Below are 23978 nucleotides of genomic sequence, written 5' to 3' on the forward strand. Positions count from 1 at the left end.
CGCCTCACTTCCTAAGGTTTGTCTCCACTTCAACAAGAGACTCATGGGTGTGGTCACAGCTGGCCTGGGTCAGCTGACTTAGGCTAACTGGGCTCAGATGTGGGCCTATAAAATAGCAGTATAGATGTTTGTGGTCTGAACTGAACAAAGGCTCTGAGACCCCTCAAGGGGTGTGGGTTCCAGAGCTTAGGCTCCAGTGAAAGCCTGAGTATCTTTGCAATTGTTTTTAATCCTATACCCTGAACACCACTAATATGAGTCAACTGACACAGACTCTGAGATTTGGTAACACTCTTTTTTTTATTGAAGGTTAGACATGACTTAAACTAAGAAATCACATTCTTTGTATCTTCACCCACATTGTTCCTGCTGGACACATCTATTTAAGATATTCATAATCTCAATAAATTGAGGACTTTTTAAATTAAGACCAAGACTAGGATTTTGAATTCAATCAGTAAATAAATTAGGAGACACTGGAGTTCATGGAAAACTAGTGTGTTTTGTGCTCTCATCGTGATCATCATCATCTTTTATTAATTATTATTTCTTGCCACTAGTCATTGGGATATTTTATTTTGCTTTAAACAAATACTCTTCATAACATCAGATTTTTAAGCATGATTTTGTTTGTCTTCTTTTTGCAATAACTGTCTCTCCTGTTTACGTGCAATGTGAAAATTGTCAAATCCCATAGAATCCTAGTCTATCTATTCTCTAGAGTGTACTTTCAATTTGGACGTTGCACAGTGGCTTCAATGTAGACATTTGGCAGCTTCATTTTATCTGTTTATATATTTTCACCAGAGCTGTCCTGTGGATTTATAGGGCCTTACACAGTACTATTAGACAGGTCCCCCTATGCCAGATGGCACTCCTGAGGGGAGGGAGGACAACAATTTTTTAGAGCTGTGATTTTATAATCTTCAGCAACAAACTAATGAAATATTTTAAAACAATGTTTAAACTTCTTGTCCTGTAGACTAACACAGTAAATTCAGAAACTGACAGTATATACTTGGAGTGTGTGGAGAAGGGGGGGAGAGAGGGTTAGAAAATTCCTATTAAATGGCTCCATTACCACTTGAATGGCTCTTTCATAGGTTCAATGTTCTGCTTATAGTCCTGGCAGGCTTTTACACATTTAGGTTAACTAGCTTTCCTCCAGAATAAGACTCATCAGACTGCAGCAGCCATCGGACAGGGATAAGAAGATGCAGGTGGATGGACATGAAGACTGAATAGTGCCCCACATTTTCAGGTGCCCTACACAGCTCCATATACTGTGCATGTGTAAGGACAACCCTGATTCTCCTTAAGTTGGTTCTTATAGACATTCAACACTGTTCATTTTGGCTTTTAATTTTATTTATTAACATAGTGCATAAGAGCACCAGCTATGGACTATAGGTTGTACCTCCCTTTATTGCGGCTTTCTGGTCCAGAAACACCTGTGGGCTGGTAGGACCACAGATGTTCCTGGACCACAGAGCTCAGGTATAGGAAAGTCTGGCTGCGGGGAACAAGCGCAGTGAGGCCGCAGTGGCTGTGACTCAGCTGGGAGCCCTGTGTCCTTGGGGGCTAAGGAGAGGGAGCACAGCATGGAGTTCTGATCCCAGTGGCTGGATAGCAGTGGGGGTCTGGCCCCAGCTGTACAACTACTGACCCCGCAGCATCCATGGAGTTCCGGCCCTATCCATGCAGCTCTAGCCTGCCAGGCAGCAGCAGGGCAGGGCTGATTCCCTAGCCAGGGAACAGCATTCAGCATGGACTGTGAGGGAAGGAACCTTCCCTTGACTGGCAAATCACTTCATTCGGGACTGGTCAAGTCCCAAGAGTGATGACCCAGGGAGGTCCAACCTGTAGTACGCATTGTGCTAGGTATTGTACAAATACAGGACAAAAAGGCAGTCTCACCCTCAGACAGATTACTTCCTTTGGTGATTGGCTGAGCATTTTACCCCAGCAGCAGTCTCCATATCACAATTACATAGAGTCTCTGTAGAATGATTTACAGTAATCTATCCTGAATATGACTGGATCACAATGGCAGGATCCTTGGAGAGGAAAAGATTTGCTTTCCTAGTCATCTTAAGATAGACGCTTTCCCTCAAAATTGTAACCATCTGTGTATCAAGAATATTAAGGAACCCAGTTTGGTCTCTATGTTTTTTTTATCTTTCATGCTCTGTCGCCTTCAACTGATGGTAATGTTAGAGTATTGGTGAGTTTCTTGAAGAATTTCTCCCTTTGTAACAACGTCACTGCTATCTTTTTTAGACTGGGTTTGAGTTAAGTTCTCTTAGTCTATCAACTGATTTTTTTCTAGGAATTGAGACATCCTGTGCCGGAAATAGATTGGTGGTGAAGAAAACAGCGTTATATCTGTGTTGCTGGTAAAGGAATAGTGTCTCATACCCTGTTATAAATATTCAGAGATTTTAAGACCAGAATCATTATTGCTTCCTCTGACCTTCAAAGTTTTCATAGCATAGATCACATCACCCACAAATTCTTGGAGCCTGGCATCTTTAGATTGACGTAGAGTACATCTTTTTGACAGGAAATCTAAGCTTGATTTTTTTTATTATAGTGGCAAAAGAACATAATATAGGAATAGCAAAATGTTGCTACAATTGTTCCAATAATCTTTTTATTGGAGTGTAATTTACATTATATACTTTTCTTTAAGAACCCAAATGCATTTCAGGCCAACCCAAAGACCACTGAAATCATTTGAGAGACTCCCATTTAAACTAGAGAAGAATCAGGCTTTTAAATAGAAAGCTTTTTTGTATGTTTCAATGTAGATAATTGTGTGATTTTGAAAGCTTGTCACCTCTCAGGAACAGAAATTGGTCCTGTAAAAGGTATCACCTCACCTACCCTGTCTCTCTAGTATAGATAATTGTAACATAGTATGAGTAGCCTAAGGTTGACTCACCACTATATGCTCTTTGGAAGCATCAGTTATTGATGAGGGAATAGTTTAAGTCCTAAATGATTAGCTAATTTATTGAGTGATTCAGTTAAACAACTAGAAATAGTTAAAAGAGAGGCACCATGAGACAGTAGGAATTAGAGAAAGCTGGTAGGAAGGGTTAGAGAAGCTCAGGGTCTCAGAGGGTATGTCTACACTACCCCGCAAGTTCGAACTAGCGGGGTAATGTAGGCATACCGCACTTGCAAATGAAGCCCGGGATTTGAATTTCCCGGGCTTCATTTGCATAATCGGGGAGCCGCCATTTTTAAAACCCCGCTGGTTCGAACCCCGTGCAGCGCGGCTACACGGGGCTCGAACTAGGTAGTTCGGACTAGGCTTCCTAATCCGAACTACCGGTACACCTCGTTCGAACCAGCGGGGTTTTAAAAATGGCGGCTCCCCGCTTATGCAAATGAAGCCCAGGAAATTCAAATCCCGGGCTTCATTTGCAAGTGCGGTATGCCTACATTACCCTCCTAGTTCAAACTAGGAGGGTAGTGTAGACATACCCCAAGAGGTGAAGTTGTTTCTATTCTGCCCCGTGTGCTCACAATAGGTAAAGATTTGGGGACAATACTTAATTATGCTGTGGGGAATGAGTATTTATAAATCACATTGTAAATAAGACATGTGGTACAAAAGTCTGAGAGGTAGCCATGTTGGGCTGTAACTTTAAACACAATGAGTAGTCCTGTGGCACCTTAAAGACTAACACAATTGTATAGGATCATGAGCTTTCATGGGTAAGACACACTTCATCTGATGAGTTGGAGTGGAAATAACAGAATCCAAGATATATATAACAGCAGAAGAAGTACCTAACAATTCTAGGACTTGTGTTAATGAAGCTAATTAAGGGGACTGGATGTGTTCCATTCATAGCTTTTGTTGTGAAAACGTGAATGTCAAAAGCAGGGGAAATTGGATTTGTAGTGCATTAATCCATTAATGTCTTTATTCAAGCCCAAGATAACAGTGTCAAATTTGTATATAAATTCAACACAAAGTGTTGAATTTGTACTTTGAATTTGTAAGTATTGTTTGTGTTGAGAATCCAGTGTGAGAGAATCCCATTCTGTGACTTCAGAAATGGTCTAGTATCCGAATGAAATATCAATTAACTTTTTTTTGTACTGTTTTCGGTATATCTCCCTTAGCATTCATGTCACTAAAAAACTAGATAATGCTTCCATTCTAAGGACTGACATAGGAGCTTTTTAAATTAAACTTCAGTTCTGTCTCCTCTGGCAAATAAACTGAATCTTATCTGTGGTAATTAGGAACCTCATTAGTTCCCCATGGAAAGTGATAGATATTTGATTAAAGCCCAAGGAATGACAATGGAATGCATGGAACTAAAAACCACACAGTCCATTTGACTCTGAGTAAAACACAAAATCTCATAATTAAATCATTTCTTGAGGTATGTTCAGTTATCTTCATGACATATCTGGAATAGATGAATTACAAATGTTAAAGGGGAAGAAAAGACTGCTTGGAACATGGCAGTATGATCTATAATAGAATTGAAAAAAATATTTTCCTATTCATTTGAAGTCTAAAATTCACAAATGATAAACGAGCTTTCAGCTGTACTGAAGTGGAATTAGAGCACTATTTCTTGTGGACATTTTATTTGTCACAAGTATATTTTTAATGTGGATCGCAATAATGAAATTTATTTTAACAGATTACCTGTATTAACATTTTATCACAATAAAAAAACAAATTTCTTAATAGGCAACATTCATGCAGAACATATACAGACCATGCCAACCCAGTTTCCTTCTGTTTCGATTTTATTACTTTTTTTCTTGACCATTACTAAACCTTTATCATAAACAGTTTTATTACATTGAGATGATGGTTGATTCATTACCAAGGACAGTTGTGGGGATGTCACGGCTCAATTCCCCAACCTCGCACTTCGAGTGTAGATGATGGAAACCAGGTAGCAGAATAAACTCTATAAGAGCTTGTTGCTATAACTCCCAGAGACAAACTAGTCCAGTCTCAGTTTTCCTGAGATCCAAAGGAAAAAAAAAAGGAGATGGATCGCTGCCACCACCAACTGTCTCTAAAAATATAAAATAAACACTTTTCCAGGAAAGAAACCACTTGGAATCCCTTCCCTGAGACAAAGTCCTCCCTTCTGCTCCAACCTCCGTCTTGCTTGGAGTTGGGAAAACAAACAGAAATAATCCTCAGAGAACAATGTGGCTCTGCTTCTCCCAGGTAATGTGGTTTCACTTAGGAACTTAGGTTTAGGACACAAAAATCAACCAATACCAGTTAATCGAACATAAAAAAACACTTTTATTATTAAAAAAAAAAAACACTGTTGCAAGCAGATGACTGGGTGTTAAAAACCATACATTGAAATAAACTCAAGGATTCTCCCTGGGCTGAAATTCTTAGTTACAAAAGAGAAGAGAAAAAAACAATTAACCAGCTCAGACATGATTTCCAGACCCCCAAACAAGGAAAACAATAAAACCTGATAAACTATCTAAACTTTTCCCTACTTACACATTTTAATGAATTAAAGTAGTCTGTTCCTGGGAGAGTCCATGTCTCCTGCTCTGTATTTGCTCTGTATTTGGGGGAAACTGCTGCTTGCTCCAAAGACAAAGGGAAAAAAACCCCTCTCATTTGAAATTCCTCATCTGCATTTCATCGGCTGAATGTCCAAAGCCCCCTCCCTCATCTTTGGTGCATCTCCAAAGTTCTCAGGTGCATCTCCAAAGTTAGCTTAACCCTTTCCTCGCTCTTCTGGTAAGCTAGACTCTTCCTTTGCAGCTTCTATTTATGACAGGGGATATGTGTTCTGTTTAAATGCAGTAATTAGTTTTCTCTTTTGTGCCCTTTAATAGACATCTGATCTTTTTTTAAACCTTGGAAGGGAGAAAATTGCTATCCCAGGAAATTTATTGCTGTTTTTTCTTTCTGGACTTATAAAAATATTGAAATAATTTTGAGGTTAAAAGTTAAATGGTCTTTAATAAGATTAATGTAATTACTAATTGAGTTCCCCAGTTTAGTGGCCTGATGCAAAGAGTGGTGGAAGTAAGATATATAATATTAATGTAGGTTTCCCTTAGTGGTTTAGTAAAATTCTGGTAATAAATTATTGCTGAATCAAAATGATTTGATGTTCTTCCCTTCTCCTAAAGAAGCGCTTAGAGATCCATGTGCCATTGCATTTTGTTTGCTTTGTAGCTATAAGTGATCTATAATTTAACATCATCCTTTAATTTCCCCTGTTATTATGATTGAGACTGATGTTATCTTAAATTTTAGGGAAAAGCTCCTAATTCTTCCCATTTATTCTTATTCCACTGAACCCTATTAGTATTAATTGAAAGGTTTCTCTAATTTTATGACCAAAGCAAAAGTGCTAGTACTCTCTAATAGACTTCAGTCTTCATTGACAAGGATTATGGGGAATTTCCTACCCTAGAACTGCTTCTTTCTGGTGATAAAGAGAAGGTATTTTTTGAGAGTGGGGTGCCAGAAGAAGAGCTGCTGAATCAAATGGATAATAGAAATCCAAAAGGAAGTCTGTGGGTTAAGAATGAAGTGGCTAAGCAACAAATAAAAATGTGTCATCTCTTTAAGAAAAACTAACAGGATTAAGGGTAACAAATATTACACCTGCATTTTAAATAGTTCCAAGGGTCAATTACTGTGATACTTACATTTGTATTTGTCAAACTGGTTGAAATAATAATAAAAAACAGAATAACTAAATACTTGGGGGATCTCAAAATGATTTGCTCTAGCCAGCAAGGCTTCTGAAAAGGAAAATCCATCTCTCATAATTCTTGAGTGTATCAGTAAAATAGTGGATAACTAAGACGTAATATGCACTTATTTAGTTCCCAGAAGGCCTCTGACTAGGTCCTTCACAAGAGACTACTGAAGAAGCTAAGCAGTCATAAGGTGAGAGGCAAAGTATTGTCATGGATCAAAAACAGGCATGGAGACAGAAAACAAAGACTAGAATTAATGTTCAATTTTCATGATAAGAAATGGTTAATAGTGGGGTTCCTCAAGATTTGTACCATCACCTGTGTTTAATGTATTTATTAATTATCAGGAAAGTAGGAGGGCAGAGTAATGAGGCAAAATCTGCAGGTAAAACCAAGTTATTTGTCCAGGACAGGAGAGGGCTGTGAGAAATATCAAAGAGAGTTAAACAAACTTGGTGAATGGTAACATGATGATAAAGGCATGATGTCAAATCTCTTGAATGAATGACAGCTTTGTGTTATATAATCTTGTACATCATTCAGTCATTACTTTAATAAAAATTATAGATGTATACATTTCCATTATATGCAAAGCAATGCATGCTGGAAGGGAAAGGGAAAAACAAAACAAAACTACCAGTTCGCCTTCCATGGTTCTAATTGACTTTTCCAACTGAGGAAAGGAACCTAGATGTCATTGTAGATAGCTCAATGAAGACTTTTGCTCAGTGTACAGATGTGGTCAAAAAAGCTTAACAAGCTGTTAGGTTGCAAAAGAACACAATGTTTTTCTGTCAGTGCTATCAGGACTCTGCCTGAGTCTCTTTTGTGATTTATGACAGTAGTACAAACCCCTTGAATGAATAACAGCCTTGTGTTCAGTCTGGAACTATCTGTTTTATAATCCTGTACATCATTAGATCATTACTTTAATATAAATTATATATGTATACAACATAAAATAGTAGAAATACACGCATCATTTTACAATTATTAACCCACTCAAAACCTTCATCCTATTTTAATATATTCTAAAAGCTTAAGGGATATTTAATGAAAGAGGAACATTCATCTAAAACAGTAGTAGAACAAAAGTACTTGTAGGTTATCAAGACTTGTGAAATAATATTTTATGTTTTGTTTTATTGCTAGTTCTGGACTTCTTGCCTTAGGAAAGCCCTTGGACAGAGAAAGCACCGATCGCTACATTTTGATTGTTACAGCCTCGGATGGCAGACCAGATGGGGTGAGTTTTTATTGAAAGTATAAGTATTTAGTTATGATACCAAGACTGTTGGGAGCTGGGAGTACTATTACCATAGACATTTTATCTGAGTTTCAAATGAATATATGTATGACCTGCAGCAATTTCCCTATGCACTAGAAAGGGTTGTGCAGGTACTTATGCACCACTTTGAAAACATACCACTTGTACACTAAAACTAAATTGATTTTTCTTTATTCCACAATAGCAATAATATGTACAATAAATGTAACTGTTTGAGACATCCAGTTGTGTGGGATCTTATGACCATTCAATTTCTCTGATACTTGCAATCCGATCGACCAACTTGCTTTCTTCTGTACACCATTTTGAAAAAACTATCTTTTATTGTGTGCAGCCATATTCTGAGTCATTTTCCTTGTCCTATTAAATGTATTATTCAATCTTAGTTCAGAATTTGCACTTGACAAATACTGTTCTTGTTCAGTGTTTTTAAATACTCATAGAAATCAATTTTCACAAGAGTATTCCAAATTTTTATGAACCATAACAGGCAATTTTTTAAACTTGGAAGCATTGCAAGAAAATTACAACTTACACATAAAGGCTATGTCTATACTGTGGGGGTGAAGCGGGGGGGCGGGGGCTTCAGAAAAAAGATACATAAATTGCGAACCGCAATTTACATACTTTTTTCTGCTTGTTTTTTCAGAAGAGGTTTTTCTGACTTTTCTGTCTATATGGGGCCAAATGTGGAAAAACCTCTTCTTTTAGAAGATCCCTTAGTTCTTATAAAATGAGGAATACAGGGATGCCGAAAGAAGTTCTTGACTTCTTTTTCTGTATATTCTGCCAAAGGCAGTTAGATATTTGTGGCATTGTGTCAAGAAGTTAGATTAATCTATCTCTCATTACTTTCTAATGATTTTTTTAATTACCTAATGTTTATCCCATTTCTATTAAACTTTGTCCAATCCGTGTATTGGGGATCATCCATCTTCACTGTTTAGAAAAAGCCTTGCCCATACTTCACTCTATAATAAATAACAGGTGGTCTGTATTTGCTGGGAATTGTTTGAAAAGATAGCTTAAGTAATATTGGCTGTTGAGTTTTCAAATATATAAAGTGGATTGTAAAACAGCTCAATGAAAGAGTTTTCCAACTTGTATAGAGCTGACTGCATTTCAGAAATGCAATTTAACTGATGAGTAATGGGAAAATTGGGAGTAAACATCGGTAGAAAATGTATATTATTTTAACATGTTCACCCAATGTAATAGGACATAAACTATAGAATCATTTTAGACAGTACTGCTAGAATATAAATTGATCCTATTCATGGAAATGGATCTGTAGTGCATAGGTTTTTAACTGACTTATGATAGCTCCAACAAGCAATACTCCTTTCCATTTTGCTGCACAGCATGTGTGACATCATTTTATCACTTGGATCCTTCCCATACCTTAAAATGCTCTTGATTGTTTGAAATACTGAGCCATGTTTCCCAAGTGATAGTCATTTTAGTATTGAGAACTTCCTGTGTAGTAGGCTTGTAGTTTTTGTATTGACCTTGAAATAACATAACTCACTTCCTGTTCCTGAAGCCCCACAGTACCAATGGTTAAATATTCATAGAGGACTTATAGCCAGTGATAGCTTCCTCAGTTATGGGTCTTATCCATAGATAGAACAACGACAGGTGAATGGAAAGATCTGTCAAGTTCAAATCATGTTGACACACTTCGATATTTTCAAGTAAGATTTCAGTATAGCCTACAATTGCCATTAGATGCTAGTAGGATTTAGAGAATGACCTCATTGCACCTTCAAGCAGGGTTTTGTCCAGCTTGCTGAATGAAAAAAATAATGCTTTACTGCTGGCCAGGAGAAGTGGGATGGAATGGAGAGAGATCAGAAACTTGAAAAAGGGGAGGAAGTGTTAGTGTGGTTGTTGGCTCATCCCCTAAGACAGGGGTGGCCAACCAGTTAGACACGAAGAGCCAAAAGAGCTGTGGATAGTAGTGCAAAGAGCCACACATCTCTCCCCCAGAGCCAGGCACCTCCAGCCCCCCCCCCCAGACTCAGCCCCCGCCCCCCCCAGTTTCCCCTCACTCTAACCCAATGCCCTCCCCCTCCCTCAGAGCCAGGCACCCCCAGGTCCCTCCCATTCTAACCCAATGCCTGGGTCTCGCCGGAGCTGCCACCATCACAGCCACGCACTTCTCCCTGCAGGAGCTGAGATGCATGCACAAAGTGGGCATGTGGCTCTGAATGAGCCATAGCCCTGAGAGCCACATTTCTGTGAGCAAGGAGCTGCATGTGGCTCAAGGTCCACAGGTTGGCTACCCCTGCCCTAAGAACTTGAAGGACAGAAAGCTTCACAAGAGGCAATCTAGGATAGGGGAGCCTCTTTTTACATGGACTAAACTGAGGCTGCACCAACCCTCCCCCACCTTATAAGTGGTGTCTTGACCAAATTTGGCATTTCTTGCTTAGGCTTCAAACTAGCCTCTCCTCTCCATAGGAGCTGGGAAGGAATTTTCCCTCCACCACTATATTTGCGTAAGTTGTATGGGTGTTTTTTAATTTTTCCAACAGTGGGTTGAGGCTAGGGCTTTGTTAATATGTGGCATGAAGGAGTTAGGCTGTATGTTGTCACTCAGTATGTAAGTATGGAGCAGATGTCCAATGTATGTATTCCATAAGAAAGGTATCCTGGGACCAGATGAATGGCTTGGAAAAGGATGTAAAAAGGAGGGGAGTTGTTAAGGAATCAAACAGGGGCAGAGAAGAATCCCCTTTTTATTGCCCTCCTCAACCCCCCTATGAGAGGTCTCCAGCAATGGATTGGCTGGGGGACCTAGATGGGGAAAAAGGGGAGAGCTTGAGGAAGCCCCCAGGTAATTATTGATTGAAGATGGGTTAACTGCACTGTGCACATTTATCTGCTGAGGAGTCCCAGACATTCAATAATAAAATCATATCAGGTATCTCCTGTCCTTTGGAAATAGCTGGAGAAGCAAAGTATGCAGAATTTTTGTAAGAACCAAACAATCCTTTTCCTGTGTTGTTTAAGAACCTAAAATAATAATTGTGCATGTGTCCATTCACTAGTATGTGAGACTAGAATATATAGTCTACTTCAGAATCATTAATTTACTGTTCTTTGTGTTTAAGGAACACCGTAAGGAGGAGGCACTTGTTGTGGTCATGAAAGTATCTTAATTAATGCAGAAGACATAAAGCAATGATTAATAAAAAAATTTAGGAACTCTGAAAAGTGGAAATTACGTGCTGTTTTCTTGACTACTGAGAACAAGAAAATGTTGTTTGCATAAGGTCCTGTTCAGTGTTCCTCTGAGCTGCATGGCAGCACAGCTTCACAGGTGATTAAACAGCCCCTCCCAGTCAGTCAGCTCAGTGCACCCTGAGCCTCTGGCTGAGCAGGGCCGAATAATCACCTGTGAAGTTGTGCTGCTGTGCAGCTAAGAGGGAACACTAGTCCTATCCATTTTTCACATTAGTGTTCTTACAGAATGTCCAGAGTCTTAAAATCAGTATCTGTTCATCTTGCAATATTCTCGAAAGGCTATCACAGACTGTTAATGAAAACTGTAAAATACTGTGATGTAAAGTTGAATGATTTGTAGCACATTCCATCCTTACATTTATTTTTAGACAAACATGAGGCAGAGCTGGATAATAAAGTAATCTCTCTGTCCACAAGGCCGCAAGATATAGAAGTGTATCTTTGCTAGCTACGTCTCTTTCTTAAAGCATCTTATCCTTGGCTGAAACAAATCACCTAAATTACCTAAATTATCCTTTGGTATTTCACACTTCTTAGAAAAGTCTTCTATTAATTTCAACTATTTATCTACTGGCATATGTAAGCTAATTTTATACATATACAGCTGTAACTAGATGTTAGTGAATTCATGTAATTTAGACATTTTAGGATTTTCTTTTTTGCTTTAATATGGGACGAGGTGGGTATTAACAAAAGTACAACTACCGTATAACTTCTGTTAATTCTATGAGCATTATCTACATCACTTGATAATATATCAGATCCCTAGAGTTATTTTAATCAGCAATGGTCTCCAGCTTTAAGTATGAGATCACCTTTTAAAACCCAAACACGCTTGCCCCGCCTCCTTCTCAGCCCTTCTCTAAGGCCTCACCCCTGTTCACACTTTTATCAGGCTTGGGGCAGAGGGTTGGGCTGCAGGGGAGAGGGATGCAGATTCTGATCTTGGGCTATAGGATTTGGAGTGTGAGAGGGATTCTGAGCTGAGCCTGGGACATGGAGTTGAGGTGCAGGAGGGGGTCACTACTTGAATGTACTTGTTTACTTTCAGTAGATATGAAATGGAGATATTTTATTCACAGTGTAACCAATATCTGTTCAGAAATGTGTAACAAACCTTTTAAATATCAGTTAAAAAAGAGGAATATATTTTGGTTTTCTATAAAATTGTTTTTTAGGACTACAATAATGTTATCCTTTATAAATTAACAGTATTGATATGACTGTATTACCTCAATATTTCATTCAATAATGTTTAAAGGTCATTGGAAGAGTTATTGCATTTTAATTTGATAACTATATATTTCAATGGTCATCACTACTTTACATTGTTATACTTCATAAAAATTACATGGCATAAGTAATTTTATATATACATACAAAGACACAGTTAGGACAAAGGGAAAAGAGGGGAGAAAGGCAGGACTAGGAGATTAAAAGGCCCACTCCCTTGTTAACTAGAAGTGGGCTACTGCAGCTGAATCAGAGTCAGCTGACAAGGGACTGCCTGAGACCAATTAGCTGAGACAATGCTACTTGGGGCCAATTAGATACAAGCTGGTTCCACTTCAGGACTGCCTGAGACATTTTAACACTTCCCTCTCTTAAAGCCTCCCAAGCAGCCACTAAGCAAGAGGCAGAAAAGGAGTGATCAGGTTAAGGAGGAGAAGCTGGGCTGTCTAGCCCACAGGGAGATGAGACTACAAGCTTAACTCTCTGCTGAGAGTAAGGCTGACTGCCTAGATGTGGCAGAGAGAGGGTACCTGTCTCCTTCCCCTTGGTGAGTGCAGAGACTATCAAGGGAAAGAAGGGCCCTTATATAACATTTTCCAACTGTCATCATTTATATAGATTAGGTATGTTAAAATGTGTTTATTTTTGTAACTGTGTAAACACTGACATTTACAGCAGATACATGTTTACATGGGAGGACCAGGCTGGAACTGCCTCCTGCCTCCCTGCCCCCATGCTGCTGCCTCTATGGGAGGCAGCAGCAGGGAAGGGGGAGGCAGTTCTTCTCGTAAAAGCCAGCTCCCCATGTGTACTGCCTCCCATTTACCTACCCCCCATGCTGCTGCTTCTGATACAGCGGGGACTCAGATGTTGCCACACCAGAGAGTCCCGAACCACAGAGGTTCAACCTGTACAAAGAACTCAAGTTTTATTTTTTACCAATAGGGCCCCAAATGAAGCAAAGAAATCTGGCTTATAATTTTCCTATCATGCAGCATATGGGGAAAGCTCTTACTATGTCCTATTGTGATTGAATAGGAAAAGTCCTATGAACTTCAGTCTGCGTCCATAGACTCCTTTGGTATTGGGAAAGAGTTTAATCTGAGCAGTAAATTGGGTTTTGTTCAAGAGCTCACCGGAGTAAATCTTTCATTAGAGAAAAAGATCAAGAATTATGACTGAAACGGAATGTTAACCTTTTCTCGCAAAACTCACAATTAGACTGACGTGGCTAATCCAGTATATCCAGATGCCCAGATTCAATAATCTGATCAGATATCACATGATAGAAACCAGGGAGTTGACCTTAAAATGTAAAATATACTGTCTAATAGCACAATGCATAATAAAAGTTTTGGTGGGTTTATGTTCTTCATGGACATTTTGATTGTCCAAGAGGAATGCAATGTTTCATGTAAATCCTTTGTTTAAAAAAAATGGAATGACTGAAATTGAGCATTCAGTGTGATTTAAAAAAATCATGTTTTCAAACTGTTAACAACAATTGCCATGTATTTTACCCCTCTCATGAGTCCTTGATGGTCCTGAGAAATATAACTTGGTTTCATATTTTGCTGCAAGGAGTTTCTCCTTGATTCAATAGTGTAGGGCTAGAGCCACCTCTTTGCACACACTCCTGTAATTTTTCTCTATAGTTAGGCATGCCTTCCAGGTTATATCTTACTGACTCTCAGTAACCTTCTATACTTTCACAACAGGCAACACCAGCACATTCACAATTCACTAGTTCTAAACAAATAGGAGAATTATGCCCTGACCGCAGCTAACCGCATAAGGACACCCATTCCTAGTATATTCTAACACTTTGGGGTCCTGTTAGATTCCAGATTATCTAGATTGGGGTGGACAATAATTTTCACAGGGGATCTACTTAACGAATTTTGGTATGTGGTCATGGACAGCTCCATCCCCAGAAGAGGCAGGGCCTGGGATAGAAGGAGTCGGTCTGGGGACTAGCGAAGCCCCCCCTCCTGCCCCCGCAAAGTTCTCTGGGGCCACATGTTTTAAATTAAAAACACATCCAACATCTTGTGGCTCCCGGCCCTGCTTCTGGGACCTGTGAACCATTTAAATAGATCCTGCTGCCTGAGCCACCACCTAGAAATTCAGTGACATGGGCAGCAAGATATAAATCGAAAGCAACCAGATGCAGTCTGCAGGCCAGAGCAAAGTGTTAGGTGAGCTGCATCTAGCCCTCGGGTTGCATTTTGCCCAGCCTTGATCTAGATCAGGGGTAGGTGATGATTTTTGGAAAGTGGTCAAAAGCCATACTCTTCCATGATATTAATGGAGGAGGTAAGGGGGGGGGGGTTGGGTGAAGGAGGCAGTTGTGACCTGGGGCAAGGAATTGGGGTACTGAAGGAGGTGCACGGATTTGGATTGTGAGCTAGAGCAGGAAGGGACTGTGATCTCGGGCAGGGGATTAGGGCGCTGGATCTGGGAGAGGATATGGGAACAGGAGAGGGCAGAGGATTTGGGTATGTGGAGTAGGAGGCAGGAGTGGAGGTTGGGGAAGGGAGGGACTGGGATGCCAGAGGCAGGCTCTGGCCAGGAGACTTACAAGCCAGCAGCCATTCTTGAATGAGCCTCCCTGCCTACCCCACACCTGCCCAGGCTGAAGCCATGTGTTCTGGGGCTCCTTGTTCTTCGTGGATGGCTGTTATTGAAACAAACAGCTCTCATTGGCCAGTTTCTGGCCAAAAACTGGCTGATGGGATTGTGCTGGGGGTGGGAGCAGATCTTAAAGCTTTCTGGATTCATAGTTTTTAAAGAAAAAACACCCCACATCCTCATTTCTGAGTGGCGTGTGGGTGGGGCAAGTGAGGAGCCTGCATGGGCTCCCCACAGCATCTGTGGGCTGGATCCGGTGGCTTGGTGGGCCGGGAGCTGGCCAGCGGGCCATATTTTGTGCAGACCTGATATAGATAAACAGATAGTAATGATGACATGTAGCTGCTTTATCCATTTATGATTATCCACTGGATTCTGAACATTCCTCTTAGAAGCAGCCATGAATATCCATTCCTTTGTCATATCTAGCCTGGATAACTGTAATGCAATCTACTGGGGAACAGCTCTTATGTAGCCTTGAGATACTTCAGCCGGCATGCAGTATACCAGCATTCCTCTAGAGTGGGGAGCAGGGAAAGATTTCAGTACAGAGTTGCCAAGTAGCTCAAGTTAACTTTTTGTGGATAAGAGCCTACGAAACAGGCAAACTCCTTCTGATTGAGCTTCTCTCCTACTACGGTGTAGTATTAAAATGCTTTATAAGTACTAATTTCATGTTAGTATGTGAAGGTGTTTTCATCTAGCTCAGTGGTTCCCAAACTTTTCAGCATCACACCCCCTTTTTGATTTTTGAGAGACCCTTATTCTCCCCCACCTCCAATAGCATCAAAAGAAAGGACCGGGACCGAAAAACAAAAAAGATAGCAGCAAAACTTAGGCAGGGGGTGTGGGTTGCCTCATTCCCCTCCTGAAATTTCTTCATGCCCCCCAGTTTGGGAACTCATGATCTAGCTCATAGTAAGTTGGTGATAGAAGGGGGACTCTCCATTGTTCTTGCTCATGACCATAGCTGTAAACTGCAATTTAAAAATGGTTATGGGAAGGGCACAGGGTGTGAGAATATACCAGGCCTGCAGCAGTCCTGATGGGAACATCAACAAAATACTAAAAGTTAGTGAGAAAGAATACACTCTCCACTCTTCTTCCCAGGGTTATACTTGTGCTGTGCTAGTCACCCCTTGCTATGATTATTCCATTTTGGCATAAGCACATATATCAGGAACCAAGAACCAAAAATCTAAGTGCCTCAGCCCTTTTCCCCATTATCACACCCATTTTGAGGCTTCAAGATTTATAAAGTTATTGGATTCACATTACCAATGAATTGCATCATTATGGAAGTGGGGGGTATGTCTACACTACCACCCTAGTTTGAACTAGGGTGGTAATGTAGTCAACCGGAGTTGCAAATGAAGCCCGGGATTTGAATTTCCCGGGCTTCATTTGCATGTTGCCGGGCGCCGCCATTTTAAAATGTCCGCTAGTTTGGACTCCGTGTCCCGCGGCTACATGCGGCACAAACTAGGTAGTTCGGATTAGGCTTCCTATTCTCAACTACCGGTACACCTCGTTCCACGAGGAGTAACGGTAGTTCGGAATAGGAAGCCTAATCCGAACTACCTAGTTCGTGCCGCGTGTAGCCGCGGGGCACGGAGTCTGAACTAGCGGACATTTCAAAATGGCGGTGCCTGGCAACATGCAAATGAAGCCCGGGAAATTCAAATCCCGGGCTTCATTTGCAACTCCGGTTGACTACATTACCACCCTAGTTTAAACTAGGGTGGTAGTGTAGACATACTGACTCTTTAAGGACTTTCCCTCCTTATATTAATGGAATAATATCCATTCCATTTTCAACCATTGATAAATATTCTATTTTGGTTCTTTCCTCACCTTACTATCTGTGCACCTGAATTCATCCTAACAGATTAAAAATAACTATTATCTTGAATATTTAAGCCGCAAAGTAAATGTAGTTTTCTTGAGTTTTTAATATAGAAAAATCCTGCCATGTTGAGCGTAGGGATTATTTTCAGTTTCTTTTTCAATTAAATAAGGCTCTGGACTTCTCCTCATATATTACTTCTTATCAGCTAGTTTGTACTTTTGGATCATAGTCTTTGTCTTCAAATTTGTCCAAATTAATAAACTTTTTTGATATCAAAGCTAAGAATATTCACTTTCTTATGGCAAATAACATGCACATCAATTTCCAGTTTCCAATTAAGTGGCAGAGTACAAATAAAGTGAATTTTTATTTGTGTTTCTCTTCTATAGCGTTTATTAGAGCCTTGCATAGTTAGAGGAAAATATATTTATGGTCTGGTCAAAGATTGTGTTTATTGCTTAGAGATGAGTTATAGAAATAAGAACTATTTCTGTTAGGTTAAGAAAGCTATAAATTGTAGCTGTTCATCTTTTATTAGATTTACATTTATTAAGTTTGTAAGAATCATTGTTTGCTTCAACAACAAGGAAGAATGTCCTCTGCTTTTGAGAAGTTGCGCTATTTCTGGGGTTTTTATGTTACACGTTCTAATAATAACTTTAATTCTGGCCTATAAAACATTTTTAAATCATGTTGTTACTTTTAGACACTATGAAAAATTGAAAAATGTACATGCAGATATCATAGCATGGTAGCTGAATTACACACATCAGCACTGTATGCCTCCAATGTAATACTACATATCCATATAAAAGGCATCAAAACATACATAGAAATAATAGTAAGTTGTATTTTCTCCCTTCTCCCTCTAGCCCTAATTCAGTAAGGTGCTTAAAACGGTGTGTAAATCCATCACTATTTAGGAAACCCCTGAAGCATATGATTATGTCCCATTGACCTCAGTGATCATTAAGCATGTACTTTCGTGCTTTTTACAATTGGATTCTGTGCTTCTATAAAGACTACTAATTTAGCAGTGAACAGAGCTATTGCTTTCATTTTTTAAAATACCCATGCACAAGATAGTTGTTTGTAATTTCTTCTTATTGTGCTGAAGTGTATCTTTTTTGGATTATTAACAGCAAGAAAAGGATAATGTTATAGAGACTTGATTTGACGGTCTTCAAACTTCGAGTTAAAATTCTCACTCTTTCAGAGTAGTAATTCTACAGGTTGGGAAATATGTAGATTAGGATTGATTTTGATCAATTATTAGGAGGCCCAGATAAGGTATTTATACTGAACTCTGATTTCAATCTTGAATGTCCAAATCACTTTACATTGGGAAAAGCTAAGAATCAAGTGAAGAAGTCAAACAGCAGTATTGTAGGGAGCTGAGCTGGGGAGGTTTCGGAAGAGTATTAAGGCAGCTAAAGTATGAGTAATAGAATGAGGAGCTGACTCTGTTCCTGATTCATGAGGCTCTGAGATGCATGATTCAGCAATTTTTTTTTACTAACAAGACAAAGCCTGCCGTAAAAAGAGTAAACAGGTATCTACTCCTAATTGGATACACTGAACTCAGGTATTTCTTTCAGTATTGATTTTATTCCTTTAGCTTTATAGAACAAGAATAACTCTCACAGTTCTTCATGTTCACCAGAATTTACTCCGAAAGGTGGAAGAATAGACAAATATTTAAAGAATCACCATCTCTATGTTTCTGTTAGAGGCTTCTTTTGTTACAACAATGTCCTTGTGTAAAAGAGTGAAGCATAGCTTACAGGAGTTTCAGAGCAATCACAGCACCTGCAGTAGGATGTGAAATGGGATGGAGCTGTCTGACCATACATGAAAATGAGCTGCATGCAATGAGCAGTAGAGAGGAAGGTTTCCCTCACAATATATGCATTTACCCTTTTCCTGCTCCACCAAACAGTGTAGCAGAAACTGTCACTCATTAACTGTTGTGCTAAGTGCTTACTATTGTGGCTTTTGAAAGATCATATGACCATAGTTTATTTGCTTCCTCCATTTTCTGTTCCACGGAAAAGAGGCTCTGTAATTTGCCTTAGTTGCTTAATGAAGGATGGTATACCTGTCAGTGTTTTGCTATGGGTGTTTGTCTTGAAACTATTGCTCAGGACTAGTGGGCCAACTTTCTATAGGCTTAAATTGCAGCAAGGGAAGTTTACATTGGACATTAGGAAAAACTTCCTAATTGTGAGGGTGGTTAAACACTGGAATAAATTGCCTATGGAGGTTGTAGAATCTCCATCACTGAAGATGCTCTGTTTAAGAGCAGATTGGATAGACATCTATCAGGGATGGTCTATATAGTGCTTGATGCTGCTGTGAGGGCAGGAGGGTGGACATGATGACCTCTTGAAGTCCCTTCCAGTTCTATGATTCTATTTCTACTCATAGAAAACTGAATACCCATGCTCCTCTTCTGAGACCCTGCTCACTTCCTTCCTTCCTCTATTACTCAATCATTTTCACCAGATTGGCTTGGGGGGAGCGTTGTGTGGGCTCTAGGGTGGGTTCAGAAATGAAGGATTCAGGGTAAAGAAGGAGGTTCAAGCTGGGGCAGGAGATTGGGGTTCTTGTTGGAAGGTAAGGGTTCTAGCTCGGGGTGCAGACTCTGGGGTAGGACAGGAGCTGAGGAGTTTGGGGGCAGGAAGGGGATAAGGGCTGGGGAAGGTGGTTAGGTGCTGGAGGTGATCTGGAATACAGGCTCCAAGCAATTACCTCAAGCACTTCCCAGAGGCAGCAGCATGTCCTCCTTCCGGCGGAAATGTGAGTGGGTGGCTCTATACACGATCCTATCTGCAGGCATTGCCTGTGCAGCTCCCATTGGCTGTAGTTTTCAGCCAATAGGAGTATTAGAGTCCGCACTTGGGAGATGGGGCAGCATATGGATCCCTTTGACTGTCCTTATATGTAGGAGCTGGAGAGGGAATATGCTGCTGCTTCTGGGAGCCGCCTGGAGCCACAACAGGCAGGGAGCCTTCTTTAGCCACATTGTGCTACCCATTAGACTTTTAATGGCGCAGTTGACAGTGCTGACCAGAACCGCTAGGGTGCCTTTTTGACCAGGTGTTCCAATAAATAACCGGACACCTGGCAACCTTACTTTGGAGTCCCTTACTGGAATAAACACCCACAATCTTCTGAGTTTGGTGGTTACCAAGATGAACTAACTGCTGAATCACCAACAGATGTTACCTCCATCCAAAAGGAGAACAATGTAGTTAGCAGAGTTGCAGACCATCTACAAGGTTTACATCATGTCCTTACTGGGGTGAAAAATAGCACCTATTTAACTCTGAATATGTCTATTATTATAAAAAATAATAATGAAGCTGGATGAAGTTGAAAGAAGTTTGTGAGTCTAGGGAGAAAAATAGAGAATTCCAAAGTGTTCTTTTGACGTGAATCTCGAACACTTGAGTTGACAGCAAAAAGGGATGTGGGAAGCGAATACCTCTTGGATATACATTTTTATATTATCTCTCAGTTAATTTACATCCAGTAGTTTACTAAGTTGTGACAATCATAGAAATTATGGTATCTCTATTTTAAAATGTTGGTACTAGATCAAGAGGCACATTTGAGTGCCATGAACAGACAAACCAAAGTGTGTGTGCTTAATTGTAAATTTTAGATTAATTTTGACTATATAATGAGGGACTCAAAATCCATACAATTTTCAGGCTGTGCTTCTCCCAGGTCAAGATGAATGCTGAAAAATGATAGTGCTTCTATGGCAGGATGAGTTATTACAACATTCATGCATATATAAAAACATAAGAACTGACAGAGTGGATCAGAGTCATTGTATATTCAGTATCTTGTCTTCTAGATAGGCTAGCACCACATACTTCAGGGAGAAGCACAATTATTCCACAGTATACAGCTGTGGAATAATCTTCATAATAGGTCTTATTTTCATCTCTAATTGAGATTAGTTTACATAATGTAGCATGAGGCTTAATAATTTATTTACAATATTTTTATTACCTATCTATTCTAGGATCTTAAGTCCTTGGCCTTGCTGTGACTTCCACAGTTGAGTTACACATTGTATGAAAAAAGTGTGTTCTTTTATTATTTTAGATTGTCTTTGACCTTCCCCTTGTTCTTTTGTTTGGCAACTGGGAGGACAGATGCTTTCAATCTGCCTTTCCAGTAGCATTCATTATTATGTGTACTTTATCTTGTCAGCTCTTGCTCATCTTTTTTTCCTAAGGCAAACAACCATAATATTTTTTCTTTCTATGAATATCATTCCACATACATGACAATTCTCATGATCCTTTTCTTAACCTCCTCTAGTTCATCAATGATGTATGCAATAACACAAATACTTGCCAAAAACAGCATCTGCCCGGTAATAATAGTAAGGCATAGTCAAGGTGAAAATAAAAGCAATGATGTGACTTCAAGATTTTATGTTCTAAAAGGAGCCTTGTTTTTCCTGTAATTATCAGTAGTCCTTGGTTCTGTCCATCAGTAATCTTTCAGTAAACTTCTTCAGATTCCCAGTAAACCTCTTTAGATATCTCAGGAGTGGGCAGTAAACTTGTTCCCTTCCCCCATATTGCCTCACAGATTGAAGGAAGGTCTGCTTCACCCTGTTGCATTTTGTTTGGCATCTTGTTCCTTTCACCCTCCTGAGTTTCTCCTTTCTTTTGCTTTATACTGATAATCACCCATTTCTCTCTTCAGTAAATCTCCCTCTTCTTCAATGCCCCGGGGGATGACCCCAGCACTGCAAAAATTCCTGAGATTTATTACAAGTTCCCCTCACATAAAAATTCAAGTTGTGTTGAAGAATGACTAAATTCCACCCTTTCTTTTTGTGGCTGAATGCTGAAAGAATGTTCCCTCCAAAGCTCTCTCCAGATTTATACCTTTTTTCAAACAAGTAGACTGTATTTGTGGTAAGACTATAATGACCATTTTAGCAGACAACATTTTTAGCAAGACTAATACAAGATATCTTAGAGACCAGCATTATAATTTTGTTATTAGAAAGATCATTCGGCCCTGGTGTACACTAGTACTTTATTTCCAAATAACACCCCACCTCCACTCCGGGTTGAATTTATAAGTGGAGCATCCACACTACCAAGCCTGTTAATGCTAATTCCAAAATATTTATTTTGAAATAACGTTAGTATGGACTCTCTGGTGCTGCTATTTCAAAATAATTGCTACCCAGAGTAATTCAAATTAATTACTAACCAGTGCTTCTTGGGGCTCTAAATCTGAGGTAGTGCATCCACATTAACAGAGTTTGCCTTGGACTAATTTTGAGGCTTCCCTGCAGTGCGGACATGCTAGTTTGATTTTGTTAAATTGGGATTTAAATTGAATTTAGAATATTTTCATAGTGTACACATACCCTAGCCATGATAGGTTACATTTTTAATCTGATGTTTGAGATGGGATTGAGTATGGAAAGAGAAGTTTTCTTTATTGGTTTAATGTTTAATACTATTACAAACAATCATTGTGGATGTTTGTGGAGGATGGTGAAGTACTGTAATGGATTACCTGGGGAGGTGGTGGAATCTTCACCCCTAGAGGTTTTTAAGTCTCGGCTTGACAAAGCCCTAGCTGGGTTGATTTAGTTGGGATTGGTCCTGCTTTGGGCCAGGGGGCTGGACTCAAGGACCTCCTGAGGTCTCTTCCAGCTCTATGATTCTATGTCTTTTAAAAAATGCCTGTGATCATTGAATTTTCCACAGTATGTTGACTTATACATGTAATATGCATGTGTACACACATACACAGAGGGTCATTTTTCTTCAGACACAAAGATGGGTCTGTAAGCAAATCTTAATAACTTTGCTTTCAGAAACTTGATTCAAAAGCAATCAGACAAAATGTTTTTTGGCTGCTGAGTAACAAATCTAAATGTTCTAAATGATGCACTAGGTTGACTTGTTATTGACAGCATCATGAAAGGAACAAGCACATTGTAGAAACATTTCATTAAAGTTTCTTTGTAATAGAAAAAAAAGCTATGTCAAACTGACAGGTATTATTTTCTTAAGTCTATGATTTCTGTGTTGTGTTTTCTTAGTTTACAAAATTTAAGAGATTGTCAGGTTAGCTTATGAAAATCCATCTGAATTCAGTGACCTTTTTGTGTACCATCAACAATGAATGTTCTGGAGCCTTCTAATTGTTGTCAGTAGTTTTGTGCATCTTAAAAAAGAGCTTGAGATTCCTAACATAAGTTAAATATAGAAATGACAACTTTTATAAATAAATAGTAAGCAGCTGAGCAAAATGCAAGTACAAGAAGATAGTTAAATGGAACATTATTTTTCATATATTTTAAAAAAATACTTTGTGTCTCAATCTACAGTACATTAGGTCAAAACAAGACAAACTGATGGCAAGGTATTTATTACTTGTTAAAGCATCATAAATACAACAGCAATTGAATAATAATCTCCAGCAACAAACCAACACTAGAGAATCATCCTCACTCTGCTCCTAGATCCCTATCTGAGAATGAAAGAAAGAAGGGCTTTGCAGCCTGACATAAAGGTTAACAACCCTGGGCTATTACAGACTGGGGAGAACTGATTTCCAAAAGAATGGGTTCCTAGTGGAGACCATCCTATAAGCAGCTTTTTGCTCTTTAATAACATTGAAGCTGTAGTTATGGCACCTTCATTGGTAACTGTATCCATGTTTCCATGTTGTAACTGTGACCATGTCTCATAAGGAAAGAAGTGGTTTTGTTTACATCGTGAGTTACTTGGCATCAAGCGAGGGAGTAAATCTATAGTGCACCAGGTTCAAAGCAGTATCTTGCCACGCAGACACTGCTATGGTATGGTGAAAGTCATGGCAAATTTGTGCACCATAGATTCATACCTGACATGAAGCTCAGTAACTCAGTTTGTAGACAATCAATTACACTGGATAGGTCCCAAGTCACCTTTTATTAGTGATTTCACTTTGAAAGAT

The 23978-nt window shown here is 39.4% G+C and overlaps 1 protein-coding gene across 18 annotated transcripts in view; it reads left to right on the top strand.

Moving 5' to 3' along the window:
* PCDH15 (protocadherin related 15) overlaps positions 1 to 23978 on the top strand; it is a 1467631-nt gene that overhangs the window by 1153127 nt on the left and 290526 nt on the right. For all 18 annotated transcript variants that reach the window (XM_075935032.1, XM_075935037.1, XM_075935036.1 and 15 more), the window contains one exon: positions 7888 to 7981. In XM_075935032.1, coding sequence (XP_075791147.1) covers positions 7888 to 7981 — 94 coding nt within the window. The remainder of the gene's footprint in view (positions 1 to 7887; positions 7982 to 23978) is intronic.

Source organism: Pelodiscus sinensis, chromosome 8 (assembly GCF_049634645.1).
Source record: "Pelodiscus sinensis isolate JC-2024 chromosome 8, ASM4963464v1, whole genome shotgun sequence".
Taxonomy (NCBI): Eukaryota; Metazoa; Chordata; order Testudines; family Trionychidae; genus Pelodiscus; species Pelodiscus sinensis.